The following is a 19,212-nucleotide window of genomic DNA, read 5'->3' as shown; positions in this document are numbered from 1 at the left end:
TTCCAGCAAGTGGCCGAGCACCAACTGTGTGTGTCTACCATTACCCGAGGCCACCAAAGAACCACCAGAATGAATGAGACGTACTCATCCTGAGCCAGGAACAGGACCTAGTCCCACCAGGCAGAACAGAAAACCTCAGGACGCACAGGCCATGAGGGAGAGTACTCAATGGGCTTGCCTCAGTAGTGGAAAATAAATGCCCCTAGAGTGAGAACTGCTCTGGCCTTCCCTAACAAACTTCAAAAGCAAGACCTGAAAGGAACAAACTTAGTTCCAGAAACTGCATCAGAACAAAGCTCAAAATGCCTGGCATCCAATAAAAAAGTAACAGGATTACACAGAAGCAGGAAAACAGGACCCATCCTGAGGAGCAGAGTCAGTCAATCAAAACTGACACAAATGTTGGAGTTGGTAGACAACACCATGAAAATGCTTATTGTAACTATATTGCAGCTATTCAGAACGTTAAGCATAGATAGGGAGCAACCTGAAAGAAAGCAAAGTGGACTAAAACTACCTCATTCAAGGCTTAGTGGCCACAGTGTAGGAAGAGTGGAAGCAGCAGGAGGGAGGGGCTGTGAAGGGGCCGAGGAAGCATCTGGAGGTGATGAACATGTCCCCTGCCCTGACGGCGATGGCTTCACAGGTCTATACATATGCCCCCGTTTTAAGTTGTACACTTTCAATTTGTACAGTTTATTGTAGGTCAATTACACCTCAGTTACGCTGTGGGTGGGGGAGATTTAGAAGATGTTAGGTAAATGCAATGTGTCGACCTTATTCGGATCCTGATTTGAACAAAGCAGCTGTAAAAAAAAAATTTATAAATCTTGGGGAGCCCTGCCAGGCATGGCGCAGCGGTTGAGCGTCGACCTGGGATCCAGGCGATTGGGGTTCGATTCCTGGTCAGGGCACATGCCCGGTTGTGGGCTTGATCAATGACTCTCTCATCATTGATGTTTCTGTCTCTCTCTCTCCCTCTCCTCTCTCTGAGATCAATAAAGATATATTTGAAAAAAATAAAATAAAATCTTGGGGAAATTCAAATAGAGACGGTATAGTGATGATATTAAGAAGCTGCTCTTAAATTTTTTACATGTTAATGGTGTTAGTGTTATGTTTGAAAAGCCTTTATCTTTTAGAGATAAATACTAAATATTTATAGCTGATATATCAAAAATTTGCTTCAAAGTAATTCAAAGTAAGCAAGGAAGTGAGGAGAGTAACTGCAGCCTGGTGACGGGCACATGGAAGTTCATTTTCCCCTCTGTTGTGTATATTTTAAAATTTCCATAATATGAAAAAAGAAGAGAGAGGACAAGAGAAAACATGTAACAGAAACAAAAATGGCTTTGGGGCCCTGTTTCCTCCTTAGTAAAATGAGGGGGTTGGATTAATATGCATATGTTAATACCAGCCCACTTCATTTGCATAGAGGGAGTAAACATTTGTTTTAAAGTGAACAATCATTTTTAAGTAAAAGCAACACTGTTCCAAATCCTAACTATATCTAGTGAATAAATTTTTATTCTATAACACATTACATATTTATTCCATAAATGATTATATAGAATTAAACATGCTCAAAAAATGGGGGAAAAAGATAAATTGTAGGAGGAAGTAACATTGTTAACTTAGAAAGAACTGCTCACCGTCAAAAGCTTGGTGGCGATGCCAGCGTCCACCACAGCTTTGTGCATGGCGCGCAGCGTCTCTAGCTCTGGAGCAGCGATGAATACAACGTAGGGCATGAACTCAGACGTCCTCAGGACCTTCAGGGCCTGTGCAGAAGCACAATTACACACCAACTTATAAGGATTAGAATCTGTACTGTTACCCTTTAATTTTTACTAAGTAATTAAAGTCTATCTGCCCGCTTCCTAAGGGTTAAGAATATAATTCAACACTTGCCCCACTTCTATCCTTTTGATTCCATACAGTACTTTCCTCACACAGTGATCCATTAATTGTGTTCTGACCTGTCTCATACTCTGAGTCATCAAGAATGATGTGAATGTTTTCCATGTTAATTGTAGAATTCTGTTAATATTGAAAAAGCTAGAAATAATTTCAGTGTCTATTAACTGGAGTGGGGTTATATAAATTAATATACATCTATATTATGAAATACTATGTAGTAATTACAAAGAATAGCACTATAGTAACTGACAGGAAAAGGTCTTCGAGAAATACTGTTTAATGAAACAAAGCTAAAGAATTCTTATAGAATTTTTCCATTTATGTAAAAAGAATCAACAAAAATAGAAAATCCATTGCAGTATAGATATGTATATGTGTATATATTATATATATGTTATATACATATATTTTTTTTTTACTTAAGGCACACTGGAAAGACAGAAAGATACACACCAAACTCAGTAATATTTATGTCTGAGTAGGGGAGTGAGGTTGGGCTGAATGCAGAGGGGTGCGAAGGGGTTGGTGAGAGAGACATGGAATGGAATGAGAATGAAATGAGTGTGTGAGTGTGTGTGTGTGTGTTGGGTGGGAAGGGGTGTGACTTCAAATTTTTAATCTTTTTATTTTTAATTTAAAAAATTCTTTCAGTTATAGTTGACATTCAATATTATTTAGTATTAATTTCAGGTGTACAGCATAGTGGTTAGACAATCATATACTTTACAAAGTGTTCCCCCTGATATTTCCAGTACCCAAGTGGCACCAAACAGTTACTGCAATATTATTGACTATATTTCCTATGCTGTACTTTACATCCCCATGTCTAGTTTGCAGCCTAGTTTAAATTTAACATTTCCTAATGTATGCATTTACATATTACTTGAGCAAGTAAATAAATATTAAATGTCTATCATGTTTCTAGTGCTTGGCTAATTGGTCAGAGGTTTATTTAACCAGTGGGTTCATAATAAGGTTCCCTATCACCAACAGGTAATGGAGGGAAAGAGCTACATTCACAATCTCAAATCAAAACAAAAACTCCACAGGAAATGAAATTTTAAAAATGGCTTTGGAATCCATGCAGCTTACTTGTGGGTTGACATCCAAAATGCAAGTTCGCCCAGTTTGGACAACTTCAAGAATAGAGTCAATCTTGGTTCCATAGAGATTTCCTTCATATTCCCCATGTTCCAAATACTTTCCAGCTTTAATATCTGCTTCCATCTCAGACCGTGACACGAACTTATACGCCTGGCCATCTTTTTCATCTTCCCTTGGTTTCCGCGAGGTAACTAAATAAAACAATGTTGAGAATTTACACAAAGAGAAGGCGGGGTATTAGAAAATAGACTAAAATGAACAGGGCAGCTTAAGATTTTTCCGTTTAGTATCTATGGACAAATCTGGCCTACTTCCCATTTTTGTAAATAAAGTTTTATTGGGCCACAGCTACGCTCATTCTTTTTACCACCTGTGGTTTCACTTGTATCCTGGTGGAGTATGGAAACAAAGACTAGAGATTTGCAGAGCCTAGAACATTTACCATGTGGCCCTTGAGCAAAACAGTCTGCTGATCCGATTTATAAGAATGTTTTAAAAGGCAGTCCCCAACATACAATTTGTATCCAAAAAATGTGCTTGATAAAGTAAGTTTGAAACTCAAAGTATAATTACCTGGAAGCAGAGTCCTGCATTTACATTTTTCATTATAGTGGATCCTAGTAAGTGTGAGGTATGGTGCAAGTGGGTATCTTTTCAACTGACCAGCACTTCCCTTCTCCTTAAGGAATATTAATTATATCATGTCTTTGCACTTTAACATTTCCTAATTGAGTGCCTAGCAACTGAGCAAAGTTCTCCTATTCTTAGTTGGTATTATCAATTTTCTGAAGTTTTACCCATGAATGATGTTACATTTTGAGCTTTAGTGGTGGAACTAGCCACCTCAAAGTTATTAAGGTCTATGACTTTCTCTATTCTGATCCAACATATGTATTCTTGCTGAGAGAATGTGAGAACAAATAGACCAAGTCAAAATTTAGGGGATTCTTTGTCTGGTATTTTAGAGCTCTAAATACTTGCAGAGACATACAACTCCTCTGCAACGTGGGCCATGCTAGGCATGGACTATTATCACCTTTCAAACTGTTGCAAAGGTGCAGAGTCAGATGCTCTCTACCAATGTGTTGATACTAGCTTGGGGGGGGGGGGAGAGACAGAGTGTGTGTGTGACTTTCAAATTTAGCTGTAATCTGAGCCTGGCTGGGTCAGATATAAAAAAGTTTTCAACTTCTAATCAAGCACTTACATATGCAGAATATCTGAAGAAACCATTAAACACATACACTTAAAATAAGAAAGTAATCCAGATCAAAAGCTGATGGTATTTTGACTACTTGTAATAAACATAACATACCAAGAAAACTTTTATAAGAACAAAATGAACTTCAACTCAATAAATCAACAAACAATTGTTGCTGAGGGTGTGGAGAAAGGGGGACCCTAGTTGGCGCACAGCTGGTGGGCATGCAGACTGGTGCAGCCACTGTGGAAAGCAGTATGGCGGTTCCTCAAAAAATAACAAACGGAACTGCCTTATGACCCAGCAATTCCACTTCTGGGAATGTATCTGAAGAAGCCCAAAACACTAATTCAAAAGAATATATGCACCCCTGTGTTCACTGCAGCGTTATACAACAGCCAAGGCTTGGAGTCAGACCCAGTGCCCATCAGTAGATGAGTGGATAACAAAGCTGTGGGACATTTGCACCATGGAATACTGTGTGACGGACCTGGAGAGCATTATGCTAAGTGAAATAAGCCAGTCAGAGAGAGACAAGGACCGTATTTATCTCACTCATATGTGGAGTCTAATGAACAAAATAAACAAAACAGAAAAGGGGACAGGTATAGAGAAAAGATTGAAAGCTATCGGGGGGGGGGGGGGGGGGGCGGGGTTTAAGGGTCTGAGTGAAAAAGGTGACGAGATTAAGCAAAAAACAAACGACAACAAAACCCTCATAGACACAGACAAGAGTGTGGTGATTACCAGAGGGAAAGGGGGTGGGGGCAGATAGAAGAGGGTAGAGGGGGCAAAAATAGTGACAGAAGGAGACTTGATCTGGGGTGGTGAACACACAATACAATACGTAGATGATGTGTTATAGAACTGTACACTTGAAACTTATATACTTTTATTAACCAATGTCACTGCAATAATTATATTTTAAAAAAATGGAACCTTCATACATTGCTGGGAGTGTAAATGGGGCCACTGTGGAGAACAATGTGGCAGCTTCTCAAAAGGTTAAACATAGAGTCACTGGACCTACCAATTCTGTTCCTGAGAAATAAGAAAATATACATGTTCATGTAAGTACCTGTACACAGATGCTAACAGCAACATTATTCATTATAGCAAAAAACAGAGCACCCAAATGTCCATCAGGTGGTGAACAGATACACACGATGTGGTGGAGCCACAAAGTGGAATATCATCAGCAACAAAAAGAAACGAAGTACTGACACCAGCTGTAACTTGGATGAACCTTGAGAACTTTATGTTAAATAAAGAAGCCCACTGCAAAACTCCACATGCTGCATAATTACATTTCTGTGAAATGTCCAGATAAGCAAATTTATTGTGACAGGAAGCCCACTAATCATCAGCATGAGTTTAAAAATACACACACAAAGGCCCATCATTATTAAATTTCAAAATACTGAAAAACAACAAAATACAACAAAAGAGTCTGAATATCTGTCAAAGAAAAATCAGGTCATGTACGAAATAACAAGAATAGGAGGGACACTAAACTTCTTAACAGAACTGGATTAGAGAGTAACATCTTTTGAGTTTTACAATCTAGAATTTCTACTCTCTGCTAAATAATCATTCAAATACAGGGCAGAAAATACACACCTTCAAATACAAAGATGTGGAAATTACATCCCATACACCACATCTTGTGAAGTCACAACAGGATGTGCCGGGCAAAAGAAGTCAATAAACCAAGAAAGAAGGCAGCTGGGATCCAGGAACAGCAGCTTCAACCCAGGATGGCAACAAAGGGGAAGAAACATCCCTGTGGCAACAGTGGGGCAGGCGGAATAGGGAGCGTATCGTGCTCGCTGAAGCTAAGAGACCGAGGTTCCGGGACAGAGCCCTCCAAGGAGAAAACACAACTTAACAGACAAGTAAGTCTTTGGTTTAAAACAAAACTGTACACATACCATCAAGGCAGAGAGAAGAAAAGACGTCTAGTGATTGCTGGGTGGGGGAAGAGGGAGCGGCTGTCCAGGGAAGTAAAACTGAATTAACGGAAACTAGAGCTATCTTTCTATTGGGAGGACAGTCAGGAAGTCAGCAGGGGAGGCCCACGCTGCACAAGGCAAGAAAGAGCAGAGTGCAGACAATGAAATACGAAGACTACCAGAGGAACAGCAGAGGGAAAGAAGAGCCACTGTGTCTGGTAAGGAGGTCCAAGGCGGGGGTAGAGGAAAAGAGGGGTTATTTTTTCCATCGTATGTCTTTAACTACTACTCAATTAAAATACTGGATGTGCATTAATTTGACAAAAATAAAATACTTTCAAATACTTAAAATACCTTGAGCACAGTGAGGTTTTAATAACTACTTGACCGGGATCTGTGTGAGTTTAGTGATTTACGGTGCCTACAACGGAACCCAAAGCCTTACCCTGAAGAGATTACAAATAGCACATGGGGGCCAATGATAAGGTTACTCCCAGCAACCAACCCCTAAGAACTTTGGCAATAAGATTACTCCCTGAGACTCGAACCTCAAAACAAACTGGATGGAAGCAGAGAAACTCTAAAATTCTTCAAAGAGAGCTGGAGTGACGTTAGGCTGAGATTTGACTCAGAACGACTTACAGGCATTAATATACCTAAAGAAACACTGTGTTAATCACAACAGGGGCTTGCTCAGCAATAGCTGCACAGAAAGGGAAGTTACAGAGGCAACACTGGCCTGTCTCCTGCCTTGCTCAGGGGAAAGAGCATGCAAGTTCCCATAAGGAAAGGCTCATGGATCTTCAAAATAAAGACAGATGTGAGTCCCTCTGATAAGTCAGTGCTATCATCTGACTCCCTGATCCAATTCCATTCTCATCAAGCATACTTCTGACATCATTGCTGAACTTCCCGTGTAAATACACAAATAGGAAAGCACGCGAAAGTCATAAAATGAGTGTTTGGTTCACTTAATGGTTATACTTCCTGTCAGTATCAGTTTATTTTACAGATCAATCTCTGTGGCCTTATTTAATGCTGCCTGCTCTGGAAGAGGAATCACTCTCGCTGTGCTCTCAAAAATTAGGCTTATGGCCTTGCAGGCTCACATAAACTAACAGAGGAACTGCCACACTGGGAAGTGACGGAGGATCCAGGTCTCTCCCTTTCCTTTATACCAAAATAGGGTGAAAAAGACAACTTTTCAGATCGACATCAGATGTACAAGAAAATACAAAGTTAATGCTGATTCTGCCACAACCCCCAATACTTGTATTTAACGAACATTTCTGGACTAAAGAGTTTGGAGAAGCGACTGCCACCAGGCTGACAGCAACAGTGCTCTTTCAAGTACCTGTCAATAGCGCCTATTTGTTGTTTCCACTGACAAAATAAAAAATTATCTGGGACTAAAGATGATAATAAACTGCCCCCACTACATTTTCTTGCCAATTAAACAGAGAAGAGCACACACAACTTACACGGCACCGTGGTTCCAAACCGGGTGGGATTCAACACGATGAACCTGTTTTTCAGGCTTCTTCGCCCCACACCTTGAGCGCCTATTAATACTAACGTCCTTCTCTGGAAGGGGGGCATTTTGGCTACCTCCTCATAGATCTGGATTTCATGACGGTCGAACTCTACACGTGAAAGGAAACGGACAATATCACACTCGGCTGTCTTTCGCACAGATGAGAAACCTCTGCTACTCTGTTCAGTAGTGACCGAGCTGCCATGGTAGTTACATGTTAGGTGAACTGTACTCAGTACAGATTTGTTTTTCTCAATTTGGTAAAGTACAAGAAATTATTTTATATTTTGATTTAAACATCTGCCGCCATCCATTTGTTCTTAAAAATGTGTCTAGCCCAGTTAGAAAAATGCCTGTGTTTTATCCGTACCAGATACTCCATCCATAAAACCTTTTTCTTATTGATTCATGAGTAGAAATAATTCCTTTAAGATAAATAATCCAGTGACGAATAGGCTGTATAATTTATCCAGCTAAAAAGTGAGTATCAAACACAGAGGACAGCAGTATATCTGGCGTGGCTGCTTAAATAAGTCCTTGTAGAATGAGCACACCCTTCCAGGGACATAAAGAATAAATGCTATCTTGGAGACTCGGCAAATACCCATTTGATTATAAAATGCACATAGACAACATGCTGACATTTAAATATTAAGATTCTGAAAACATGTATAAAATAAAATATAGGATCCAAATTATTTTCAGTGGAAATGCATTCCAAAATCCTAGTCCATGGTAAAATTACAAATTTTCTGTTCTGCAAGAACGCTTTAAGAACACATATTTAACGAGTAATAAGGCTGAGTCTGAAATATTATTTTGCCGTTACTGTGGCTGTAACTTCCATCTGTTATAGTAACGCTTCCTCCTTCAGTGATTTTAACAGCACCTTTCTCCACAGTAGATGTAACCAAGATGAAGGGAGGGCCCATTTTCTCATTATTACAGTTACAATATATTACATTATTTCCTGTATAGTATGATATTTAGTTTATCACCCACCAGTAGAGGCAGCTCTAAAGTCAAGAAAGTACTTTACAATGGACAATCCACTGAGTAAGCCCCCAGAGCTGCACTCTACAACGTTAAAGAGTAACTATGGTAGTGGTAATATTTATCTTTCCTGAAGTCTAAAAGACTTAAGAAAGAATCCTACTGGATCAGACTAAGATTTATTTGGTCAGTACTATTTTCCCAAAAATATCACGGACAATGTTATGGTTGAATCATAACACTATTAATACCTTCATAAAGGCATTTTGCTCATTAGAAATGACACATAAATGACCGCCAAAGTTCATTTGTTCTCTGAACAAATAGTTTCAATTGTAGCATTGTTCTTTTATTAATACAAGCATCCTAAGCAATTCACTGTATTGTAAACTATACTCATAAAGCACACTGGTCATAGTATAAGCATACATAACATCAGGATTTAAGTAATGTCTTTATATTAAATTGTACCATGTGTTCACATGCCAACCCCTTGAATTGGGTACTGATCTGAATTACATTCACTGAAAAGTGTACACCTAGACTTTACGTGACACTGATTAACAATATAAAGCTATTTCACTTAGATTTCTCAAAGAGTATTGCAAACACACCTGCATTTCTGGTTGTGAGATACATCATCTTTTTCTTTTTCTTGCTACTTATGGTTCCACAAAAAGGGCCTGAAGGGTGAAAAGATAAATATAACTTAAACAGTACGTCAAAATATAATAAACTTGCCCCGTGGCGTTCGACAGGGGTGGGAGAATCGTCTCCCCAGTGTTGCATCCTACAAGGCAGAAGGGGACAGCTGAGCCACTGAATTCTGGTACCATACCAGCAGGTGGCAGAAAGGGACCACAAAGTTTACTTTTGAGAGAGATACAATGAAGCAGATGGGAGGGGTTAATTCTAGATAGACAGTAAATAAATTCACTTGCTAGTTCAGATAAACAAGGCAAAGAAAGGATCCACAAAGGACATCATTGGGTGGAGCTCATCACCTGCAGTGTCCCAGTCTCTTCTAACAAATGCCTTTCTCTTCTCCTCCAGGAACTGGCTTGGAATGAGACCCGCGCTTCCTCCCGCTTTTACATGGCTAGCCTAGAATCAAATTAACGAGTTGGACATCTCAGTGACCAAACGTTGAGGCGATATTCTCAAAAGTAGAACAAGCAGTAGTACGTAAAAAAATACCACATTTGCTCTTAAAAACTGACCTTAAGACTTAAATCCAGGGCACTGTCGGGTTATTTAAACACTTTAGCCTGAGGAATCAAGTGGCACCTAATCAACCCACCCACCACCTGGTAGGAAAATTTGGGGAATGAAATACAACAGCAGACAGGCTCTTTAAATTACTAAAACTTTTTCTTTATGATACTTAGTCCAAGAATGGGAAGGCATAAATGCTAGTCTGCGTGTTTACAGGACTTTGCATCTGGCACCCTTTAGTAAGCTATTACTTTCAGCCTTAATCCTACGTGTTGGTATTTCCTAAGGCCAAATCAAGGACAAAGACAGCACTGGGAAAACAGAGGAGCGTCACATTCCTGCATTCAGCAATCTGAATATTCTGAGAAATAGTTTAAGAGAGCTAAAATGTCACTATCAGGAACTAGTTAAAATAAAAACCAAAGAAGAGCTAGTTCAATATAGTGGCCGGAAAACTGGCTACTAGTGGTTTATTCCACAAAGTTATAGTAGTGACTTTATTCTAACAAACCAGCATTTAAAAATCTGGTATGTTTTTAGCAGCTAAAATCCTGAAAAAAACACACACAAAGAATTAAAGAAACAGGCCACAAAATGCAGGAAGAAGTTGAGATAATGGTGAAAGGATCAGATGTGAAAACTAAGAGATGGCATTCAAAGAGTGGAAAAGAGAAAACATTGGAAAAGTTTAAAAAGGAAACAGCCGCAGAAGGCGGATTTTCCAGGTGAGCCGTCTAAAAACTTCAATGGAAACCTCTTGAAATCATGAATTCCATTTCATTTACTCGTTTCTCAGCTTCCTAACCAGTTGCACAGTGCACTTGTACATGTTAATGTCTTAATTTAAATGCAAGGACACCTCAATATGATTGTCCGCATTCTTGTAATTCATTCCCCTTAGAAGTCAATGTAACTCATTAGAGCTAACGTGAGTTACTGTATCCGTTTAACTTAGAGTTCAGGGGTAGGCCCTGGGCCCTTCTCTCTCATGGCTTGTTCTTGAATGAGACTCTCTGACAGTTTAAGGGAGTTAAGACTTTCCCATCTGTTAAGTTTCTCCCCTTCTGAACACTGGCTGTTTAACCAAGGTGAACAATGACTAAAGCAGGCTTCTTTTGGCTGCCAGGGATTCTTCTGAAAGCTGCACTAAGGGAAAGGAAAAAGGACATTGTCACGCAGATCTGGAAAACGAAGGGGGCAAAACACAGCGCTAACACACATCCTTTCCATGCACGCAGATTTCAACCCACGATCAAAACACCACCGATGATAAAGCATGCCTCCATTTCTCAACACATGAGAAGAGGTGGGCAAATAGGTTTAAGAGCTGAGAGCTTAAAAAGTTAATGCTTTATTTGCTGCGAATGTATTCAGAGGGAGGGGAGACGAGAGAAAGACTACTACAACCACAATAAAAGACTCCTTAGTTACAACAAACAAAAACACTGAACAGGGGTGACCCCAGCTGAGCTGTTCTTGCCTAATTCTGTGCCTTCCTGCAATCACCCATGGGGAAAGACAGACTGGTCTAAGCCCTAACCCAGAGATGGCACCACAGGTTAGTCCTGCGTTTATTCACAGCTCTTCACAAATTCCCTCTCAATTTGGTCTTCTGTTCACAAAATTAGCAGCTGTGAAGCAGGAGCTAGCTGTTTGTGCAGGAAAACCCACTGGAACAAATGTTAATAATACCTTCTTCCCGAATACGCAGATATTGGCCAGGTCTAAGGTTGAAAATAAAACAGCAGGTGAGGAAATTCAGAGCAGCACACTAACCTGCCACCAGTTTGGATCTTCTCTGTTGACAATCTGAAGAATTTCTCCTTTCGAAAACTTCAGTCCTGCTTCTTTGCAGGGTATCAGGTTATCATTGTATGGGTTATAATCAAAATGACACTTCACAAACACCTAAAACACACAGAACAATTAAAAGTATGAGAGAGGCACCATTTGTCACTGGATTTCTGAAATGTTCTTCAAACCTCTGTGATTTTCTTGTAATTGACAACTAAGAAACTTGTCTCAAATAAAATTTAAATTACATATTAGAACATTAGTAATTTGGTATCAGAAAATATGAACTAAACACTGTCACCATATTAAAATTTTGTTTCTATTTTAACGTATAATCTTAAATCAACAAAGAGTTTGACAATCACTTAATTCCACCATTCTTTTCACATGATTTTCCAACCAACACTGCATAATTTTTGTGCAAGCAAATGCTACTTCCTGATTAACATCCTGAAACAATACGTGCAGTTGGTTTAAGGCATACATTTCAGATAGTAAGACTGACTCTTTGAAATCAAAATTAAATAATAAAAATTCATGTTGAAGTCAGACCTGAAATATATTTAATAACCTTTAAAAAAAAGCAAAAAACCCCCTTTCATCCTTGGTAATAATTTTTTTAAAACAAATATATCTTTATTGATTTCAGAGAGATGAAGGGAAAGGGGGAGAGAGAGAGAAACATCAATGATGACTCATTGATCATCTGCCTCCTGCACGTCCCCTGCTGGGGATCATCTGCAATCCAAGCATGTGCCCTGACCAGGAATTAAACCTCGATCTCCTGGATCCTAGATTGATGCTCAACAGCTGAGCCACGCCAGGTTGGGCAATTTTTTATTTATTTTTTAATCACATAGACTTAAACACCGACCAAAACTAGTGTAGAAAATACTTTTCTGGAATCATCTTGCTCTGATTTAAATGATCAGTATTAATTTTTAAGACAAATACTGGAAAGCCTGAAACTATTTTAAATTCATTTAACTATACAAATTTCTTTTAAATGTTTTATCAATATAAGTACGTCAGTTACCAGTAAGTTATGATCTCCAGTATCTAGAATATTCTGCATATTCACTTTAATTTGAATTCTAATTAAGCTAAGCATTTTCAGTATTTGATGGCAAGTTCAGACAAATTACTTTTTTAAAACAAACCTTTTTCATGCATATTCATAGAAATTCAAATTTTATCTAAAGAACTGACTTAGTATTAATCAGCAGGAAACTTTAACAAGCAGGAAAGCACATAATTAGTCAAAATAATGTTACTTTTCTATTTATCATATTTATGTAAATATGCCATACAATATTCAAATAACAAAGTAGATAGATATTATTAGTGTAGTAAAATGTAATATGATGGATGCATATTAAATAATTTAAAAATAACTAAATTTGGGAACATTTGATAAGATTTTAGTTATTTACAATTAGATGATATTCAAAGAAAGCATTCAGAGCATTTGCAATAACTTTGGAAAGGCTAAATATTAATGCTTAAAAAAATCAGCAAGCCAAGAGTTTTTTCTGATATACACGTTTAGAAAACTCTAAAAAGCAAGCATACAAATAATATTAAGCTTGCCTAAAATGTGACAACTGGCTAACTTGACAATGGCATGCAGCTCAATGATTTGGCAGTGGAGAAAACCCAAAATGATTAAGTTTAATCAAGGTAAATTTAGTTGGCTGACAAGACAGAAAAACAGAGTACCAGAGACTGTCCTGGAATGACATCATACCTGACGGACGTGTGCTGGATGCCTCTCCATATTGATGCAACTCTAAAAATATATTTTTCATTGCATAAATATAGCCATGAATATAGCTTTAAAGTGGTAACAAATCAACATAATATAAACAAACTACTGGCCCATTTTATTACTTCACTCATTTAGTAAAGCAACTACTTCCCTAAAGAATTGTTCATAGGGTATATATAATATTTGAAAATTATAAATGATTGAAGCAAAAAGTTAGAAGGGTTTGAGATGAGGCAGAAAAAAAGATGGGTTTGCAACGTTGTAAAAATACTGGGATGCACCTTACTTCTCAAAAAAGCTGCCCTAAATGAGCAGTAAGAGCACCTGTCATCTAATCATGACTAAGTTTATTATTCTTATCTGTGGGGCAGAGTGTGTTCTGTAACCATAAAGCTCAGACTTTCCAAGTTAATCCAAATTTCAAATATTCATTCCCCTACTCCCATCAAATTGTTCTGAAAACATCATTATTTGTGGAACAAAAACCAAACCTTGCAAATGTAAAGAATTTCTAAAAGAAATAATTTTTTATTTTTTCATTTAGCAAATTAATTTTGCAACATTACTCTGTGCTCAAAAACTCAGATTAAACTAGTTTTACTTTGAACTTTGAAGATTTGTCTGAAAAAATTAATGAACCCAATCTTTGATCTAAATATTTTGTAATGATCTTTAAATCATTTGTCTAGTATAATATTTTATTAAGTGCATTTTAAAGTGTTTCACTAATAGCCTATGAATGTTAACTGTTCATTCATTATTGGAAAGTTACTAAACACAACCTAAAATCTTTCAATCTCATATTCTTACCATTAAAAGAAATATCTGAATGAATGAACAATCTGAAGTAGCAGCAAGGGAGAAAAGGAAGTACGAATGGCTTTTAAACACAGGGGGAGATGTCCAACCTCACTCAGAATAGGAAAACAAACTAAAACTATATTATGAGAACACTATCTTCCCATCAGAGTAGCAGAAATCCAAATACTTGATATACCATAGCAAGGACTATGGGCCAACAGCCATTTTTCTAACAGGTTGGTGAAATACTGGTTCAGTCCCTTGGGAAGATAATTTGGCAATAACTATCAAAATTGCAAATGCAAAAACTCTCTGACTTAGCAATCCACCTCTGGGAATGTATTCAACAGCAATGTTATTCAGACACATACAAAGTGACTTATGTACAAGACTATTAACTACTGAATTACTCCTCATTGGAAAAGATCAGACACAGCCTAATTATTTAACAATAGGGAACTGATTAAACAAGTGATGGTAAATCTATGTAATACAACACTATGCAGATGTTAAGAAAAAAAAGGGGGGTTGTATTTCAACAGGTAGACTACGCACCAAAAAGGAAAGATCCCTAAGACTGCACAGTTAATTGGGAACTCCCCCCGGCACACACACAGACACACAAACACCAAGGTTCAGAGTGTGTATACTATGTAATCTTTTCATAAAAAAAGACGTGGAAGGGGAAAAAGAATATATAATTGTTACTTGCATATGAATAAAGAAACTCTGGAAAGATAAACTAACAGCATGGTATCTTATGGGGGAGTGAGGATTAGGTTGGTAGAGAATTAGGAGGGAGGTTTCAACTGAACACAAATTTATATTTCTTGAATTTTGAACCCATTCAAAAATTACATTTTTATGGTAATAAAAGTAAAGATAAAATGGCTCCTGCTTCTAAGATGAAGTAACAAGGACCCTCCAACCTGAAACAACTAAAACACTGGACAAGTATGTGAAACATCCGTCAAGACATTAGACACTGAAGATGGTGATTCCGAACAATGGAAACAAGATGCACTGCACACTTGCTCCAGCTAACTGTACAGAAAAGTCCCCACTTCGCACCTCGGGAAGGAGAACTTGTGTGCAGCCTGGTGGTCTCCAAGCTGAGATGAGCAAGAAGATGGAGGTGGCCTAGGACAGGGCTAACTAGCCTTGCATTTCACATCACTCAGGTTACTTCACCAATTGTAGAATTTACAGAGGATTTTAGGCCCAAGTCCTAGCTATTAATATCACAAAAATGTAGTTTTCCCCGTAAAAGTCCATTATGGGCATGGCGAGCTGGTAAGAATTCTGGAGTTCGGACCACAGAGGGGGGAAAAATCTTCCTAAGTATCAAAACTAACACATAATTTAAAGAAGTCAACCTTTGGTTCTACTTTTCCAAATGGAAATGTGCCAGTTGGTGATTCCTTTCCTTGAAGACAAGGTGTCCACCTTCATTTCAACCAAAGTCCCTTGCAAGCCTATGTATATTCAGAAGTCCAGCTTACGTACTAAAATCACGACTAAATATTCCATCCTGTCCTCCACATAACAATATAAAACGGGTATTCCACACGCTGTTGCACAGAATTGAACAGAAATACTAAAACTAGCCTTTAAAGTTTTCATATGAACAATACCCCCACCATAGTCATCAGCTATTTCTTTGTAATGGCTTCATTTCTTTTTCTTCCTTTCTGATTCTATCACACCAGCGACTCAGCCTTTTTCATCTCATGGCACATAAACTACTTACTAAAATTCTGCGGCACACCAAAAAATACAATTTTGGCCAATCTGGCAAAAAAAAAAGGGTATAATTTTGCTTCATTCACACTGGAAGGCTATTGTGCTGGCTGTTGTCCTTTCTTCATTTGACACTCTAAGGGAAAAGAGATCAGTGGCCCTCACTAAATAGTCAGGTGTTGCGTGTTTTAAAAATTCTGTAGCACATGGGCTGAGAATCGCTGCTCTAGCCCATCCCCTACACAATAAGCTATAGGTGGTTGGGGCTGCATTACCTTCACTCACAGGGCCTGGAACATAACAGGTACCAAAAAATGTTTGCTAGTTGAATGACTAAAAGGCTGTATGGTTTTTCCAACACCTTGCTGTACGTTACCGAAATGGCAGGGTCGGTGGTGCTCACAGATTTCTCTCCTAATTCTTTTATAGTAGTAAGATGACGTTAATTGCTTAAAAATTCACCCGTGACAAAATAAGGCAATTCAGAACAATTAAATCAGACAGTTTTCCCCCTTCTCTTCTTTAGCAAAAGAGTAGCAACTGGTGGTTACATCCAACAGAGTGATTTAAGAAATGAAAGTACTCTTAATATTACCAAGAATTTTATTACTAACCTGTTGAGGAGTAATTGTATCTCTATAGCTTGGTAAAATTTTTAGGGTGACACTTCCACTAATATTTTTCAGTAATTCTTGTAATTCCTTTGGATTGTTTCCAACCTCGTGGCCATTGACTTCTTTAATGATATCTCCCACATGAAGCAACCCTTGTCGGTCTATCATGCCTCCGTGAAGGATTCGGGCGATGACCAGGTCGTTGTTTTCAACCCTAAATGTTACACCCTAAAGGAATTAAGGAATGGAACTGTCGTCAGATTTTTTTTTTTTAAATCTCAAATACTCATGAATGTGTATATATAAGAAAATAATTCTAAAAGTAGGTGAGTGAATCCTTCCTGTTTTTCCCGTGTTCCCTCCTGTGTCAATATTCTAATCTTAAACCATGTGCAACTGTGACAACATATACCACCCTTAAAAAGGACGCCGATCTTAAGGTTAACCTGAAAAAATGAAACATATACCAGGCTGCGTTCACAGGATAAAAGAACCGCAAAGGAACAAGAAACAATAGTTGTGCCTTGTTCCTGGCTTTCCCCCGCCCATTTCACTGTTCTTATAGTCAGGACGCAGAAATAATAATTTTAGCAGGGAATTGTAAACTTCACTACTTAAAGGGCCCTACCTACCATGTCTTCACTTTAAAAAAGTGTGCGTGTGTGTGTGTGTGTGTGTGTGTGTGTGTGTATATTTATTGATTGATTGATTGATTTCAGAGAGAGGAAAGGAGAGGGGGAGAGAGAGAGAGACAGAATTATCAATGATGAGAGTCACTGATCAGCTGCCTCCTGCACGCCCGACTGGGGATCGAGCCCGCAACCCGGGCATGTGCCCTGACTGGGAAGCGAACCGCTATCTCCTGGATCCTAGGTCGATGCTCAACCACTGAGCCACACCGGCCAGGCCATGTTTTCACTTTTTAATAACAACTTTCTTCCATGTTTTGATACTATCATTAGCAAGCAACCTGAGATAACTTCTTCAAAGGGCAAAGAAAAAATATAAAGTACTTACTTTCTGAAAGTTTTGCCACCCATTGGCAAACTTCTTCTGGCCTCTACTTCAGTTTAACTTTTATCTTGACTTAATTTTGTATGCTAAATCAAGTTGAGAGAGCATCCAAGGTGTATTTTATACAGAGGCCAAAAAAGGCATAAAAACAAACACAAATAAAGTTCTCATAATGATACAAGTTACGAGAGAGAAAAAAACGAGAGTAGTGTCTGGGCCTCAAGTACGTCCGGGCTCAGATTTAAGAAGGCGCTGGTTTTTCTACTCACCAATGGTTCCCCAGCTCTTTTGTGAATGCCAAGAATACGAATGGCATCCACGGGCAGCAACTGATTATTGACAGAATTATTCATTTCCGGGCTGGACGGAGGCGAATCGTAACACTTTGATGCCACAATATCATGGGCCTCCAAGAGCGACTGTAAGGATTCAAAATGTAAAACTAAGTTTAAAAAGTTTTTTGAGTGGATAAAACGCAAGTTCAAAAATAATAAATCAAAACACAAGGAAGGGAACAAACGTCAACAGGTTCAGGACGTAGATTCTTAGCGTAAGGGTTTAAATGATAATTTCTGGTTATTTCATAAGAATACATGTAAGAGACTGAAGAAAGAATTCAAAAAGAAAGAAGCACAAATCCATATGTGAGGATTACTCCTATAAATGCTGGAAGTCACTCAAACCTCTGGCTTGGTCTTTGTTTTCACCCCGTTTTCTCTTCTTAGGGAATATTCCTGTGACCCAAGCCACTACCTATCCACTGGTAATTCCGAATTTTACGTCTTTGGTTCAGAACTTTCATGAGCTTCAGGTTCATACACTAAAAATCTGCCTACAACATAACAAAATTATGATAATTTGAAAATCAGAAAGAATTAAGGATTGTATATGACTGAAATACTGAATTAATGAAAAATCCATAACTCCACAGTGCTATTTAAAAAAACAAAAGACTGAAAAACACACACATTTGTTTCTATGAAAATTGCTATTTTAAACGATTTTTTACTTTGAGAATTGGTAGAGGGAGGGACCAAGCATGTCCCTGACCCCTTGGTGGGAAACACATTACAGAGTAACTGAACCGCCCACCTGACAAGGAAAAGCTCTCCTCACATAAGGCCACCAGCTAATAAATGCAGAATGAGAGAAAATGCAGAATTTCGAAAAATGTCAGTTTGCAACCTCTAGTGCAAATACTGATTCAGGCAAGGATTATTAATGGAGGTAAATAGCTGAAAGGAAACAGCATTAGTATAATGCTAGAATAGTAAGACACTAGATTACTTCTAGTGGAAAGGCTTTCAAAGAATTAGACTGTCACTGCCCTTAATCAAGGGACCAATCTCAGCATCAATAGTGGTGTGCTGACCATGTATTATACATTTTTGATATAATTTAATTCATGTTGTATCACATCACTTAAGATGAATTTTAGTTCCAAATAATTAACTTGAATCACCAACCTTTTTGACAGAACGTCTGTTTACAGGAAATAGAAGGGATAGATAACTAAACAACACGGTAGGGAAGCAACCAGATACACCCAGGAAGTGGGACAT

The 19,212-nt window shown here is 38.3% G+C and overlaps 1 protein-coding gene across 7 annotated transcripts in view; it reads right to left on the bottom strand.

The window, feature by feature from the left end:
- Nucleotides 1-19,212, bottom strand: part of PALS2 (protein associated with LIN7 2, MAGUK p55 family member) — a 62,310-nt gene that overhangs the window by 10,630 nt on the left and 32,468 nt on the right. For 5 of the 7 annotated variants that reach the window (XM_081146890.1, XM_081146891.1, XM_081146888.1 and 2 more), the window contains exons 4-12: nt 17,920-18,069; nt 16,637-16,864; nt 13,461-13,502; nt 11,696-11,827; nt 9,709-9,808; nt 9,319-9,387; nt 7,659-7,820; nt 3,013-3,215; nt 1,653-1,781 (exon numbers count right to left, since the gene is read on the bottom strand). In XM_081146890.1, the coding sequence (XP_081003016.1) occupies nt 1,653-1,781; nt 3,013-3,215; nt 7,659-7,820; nt 9,319-9,387; nt 9,709-9,808; nt 11,696-11,827; nt 13,461-13,502; nt 16,637-16,864; nt 17,920-18,069 (1,215 nt within the window). The remainder of the gene's footprint in view (nt 1-1,652; nt 1,782-3,012; nt 3,216-7,658; nt 7,821-9,318; nt 9,388-9,708; nt 9,809-11,695; nt 11,828-13,460; nt 13,503-16,636; nt 16,865-17,919; nt 18,070-19,212) is intronic. The other 2 variants (XM_081146892.1, XM_081146893.1) reach the window with 1 other exon arrangement.

This window comes from Miniopterus schreibersii, assembly GCF_964146895.1.
Source record: "Miniopterus schreibersii genome assembly, chromosome: 9".
Lineage (NCBI taxonomy): Eukaryota > Metazoa > Chordata > Mammalia > Chiroptera > Miniopteridae > Miniopterus > Miniopterus schreibersii.
Note: the sequence above shows the minus strand (reverse complement) of the source record. Positions and strands in the feature narration are given on the sequence as shown.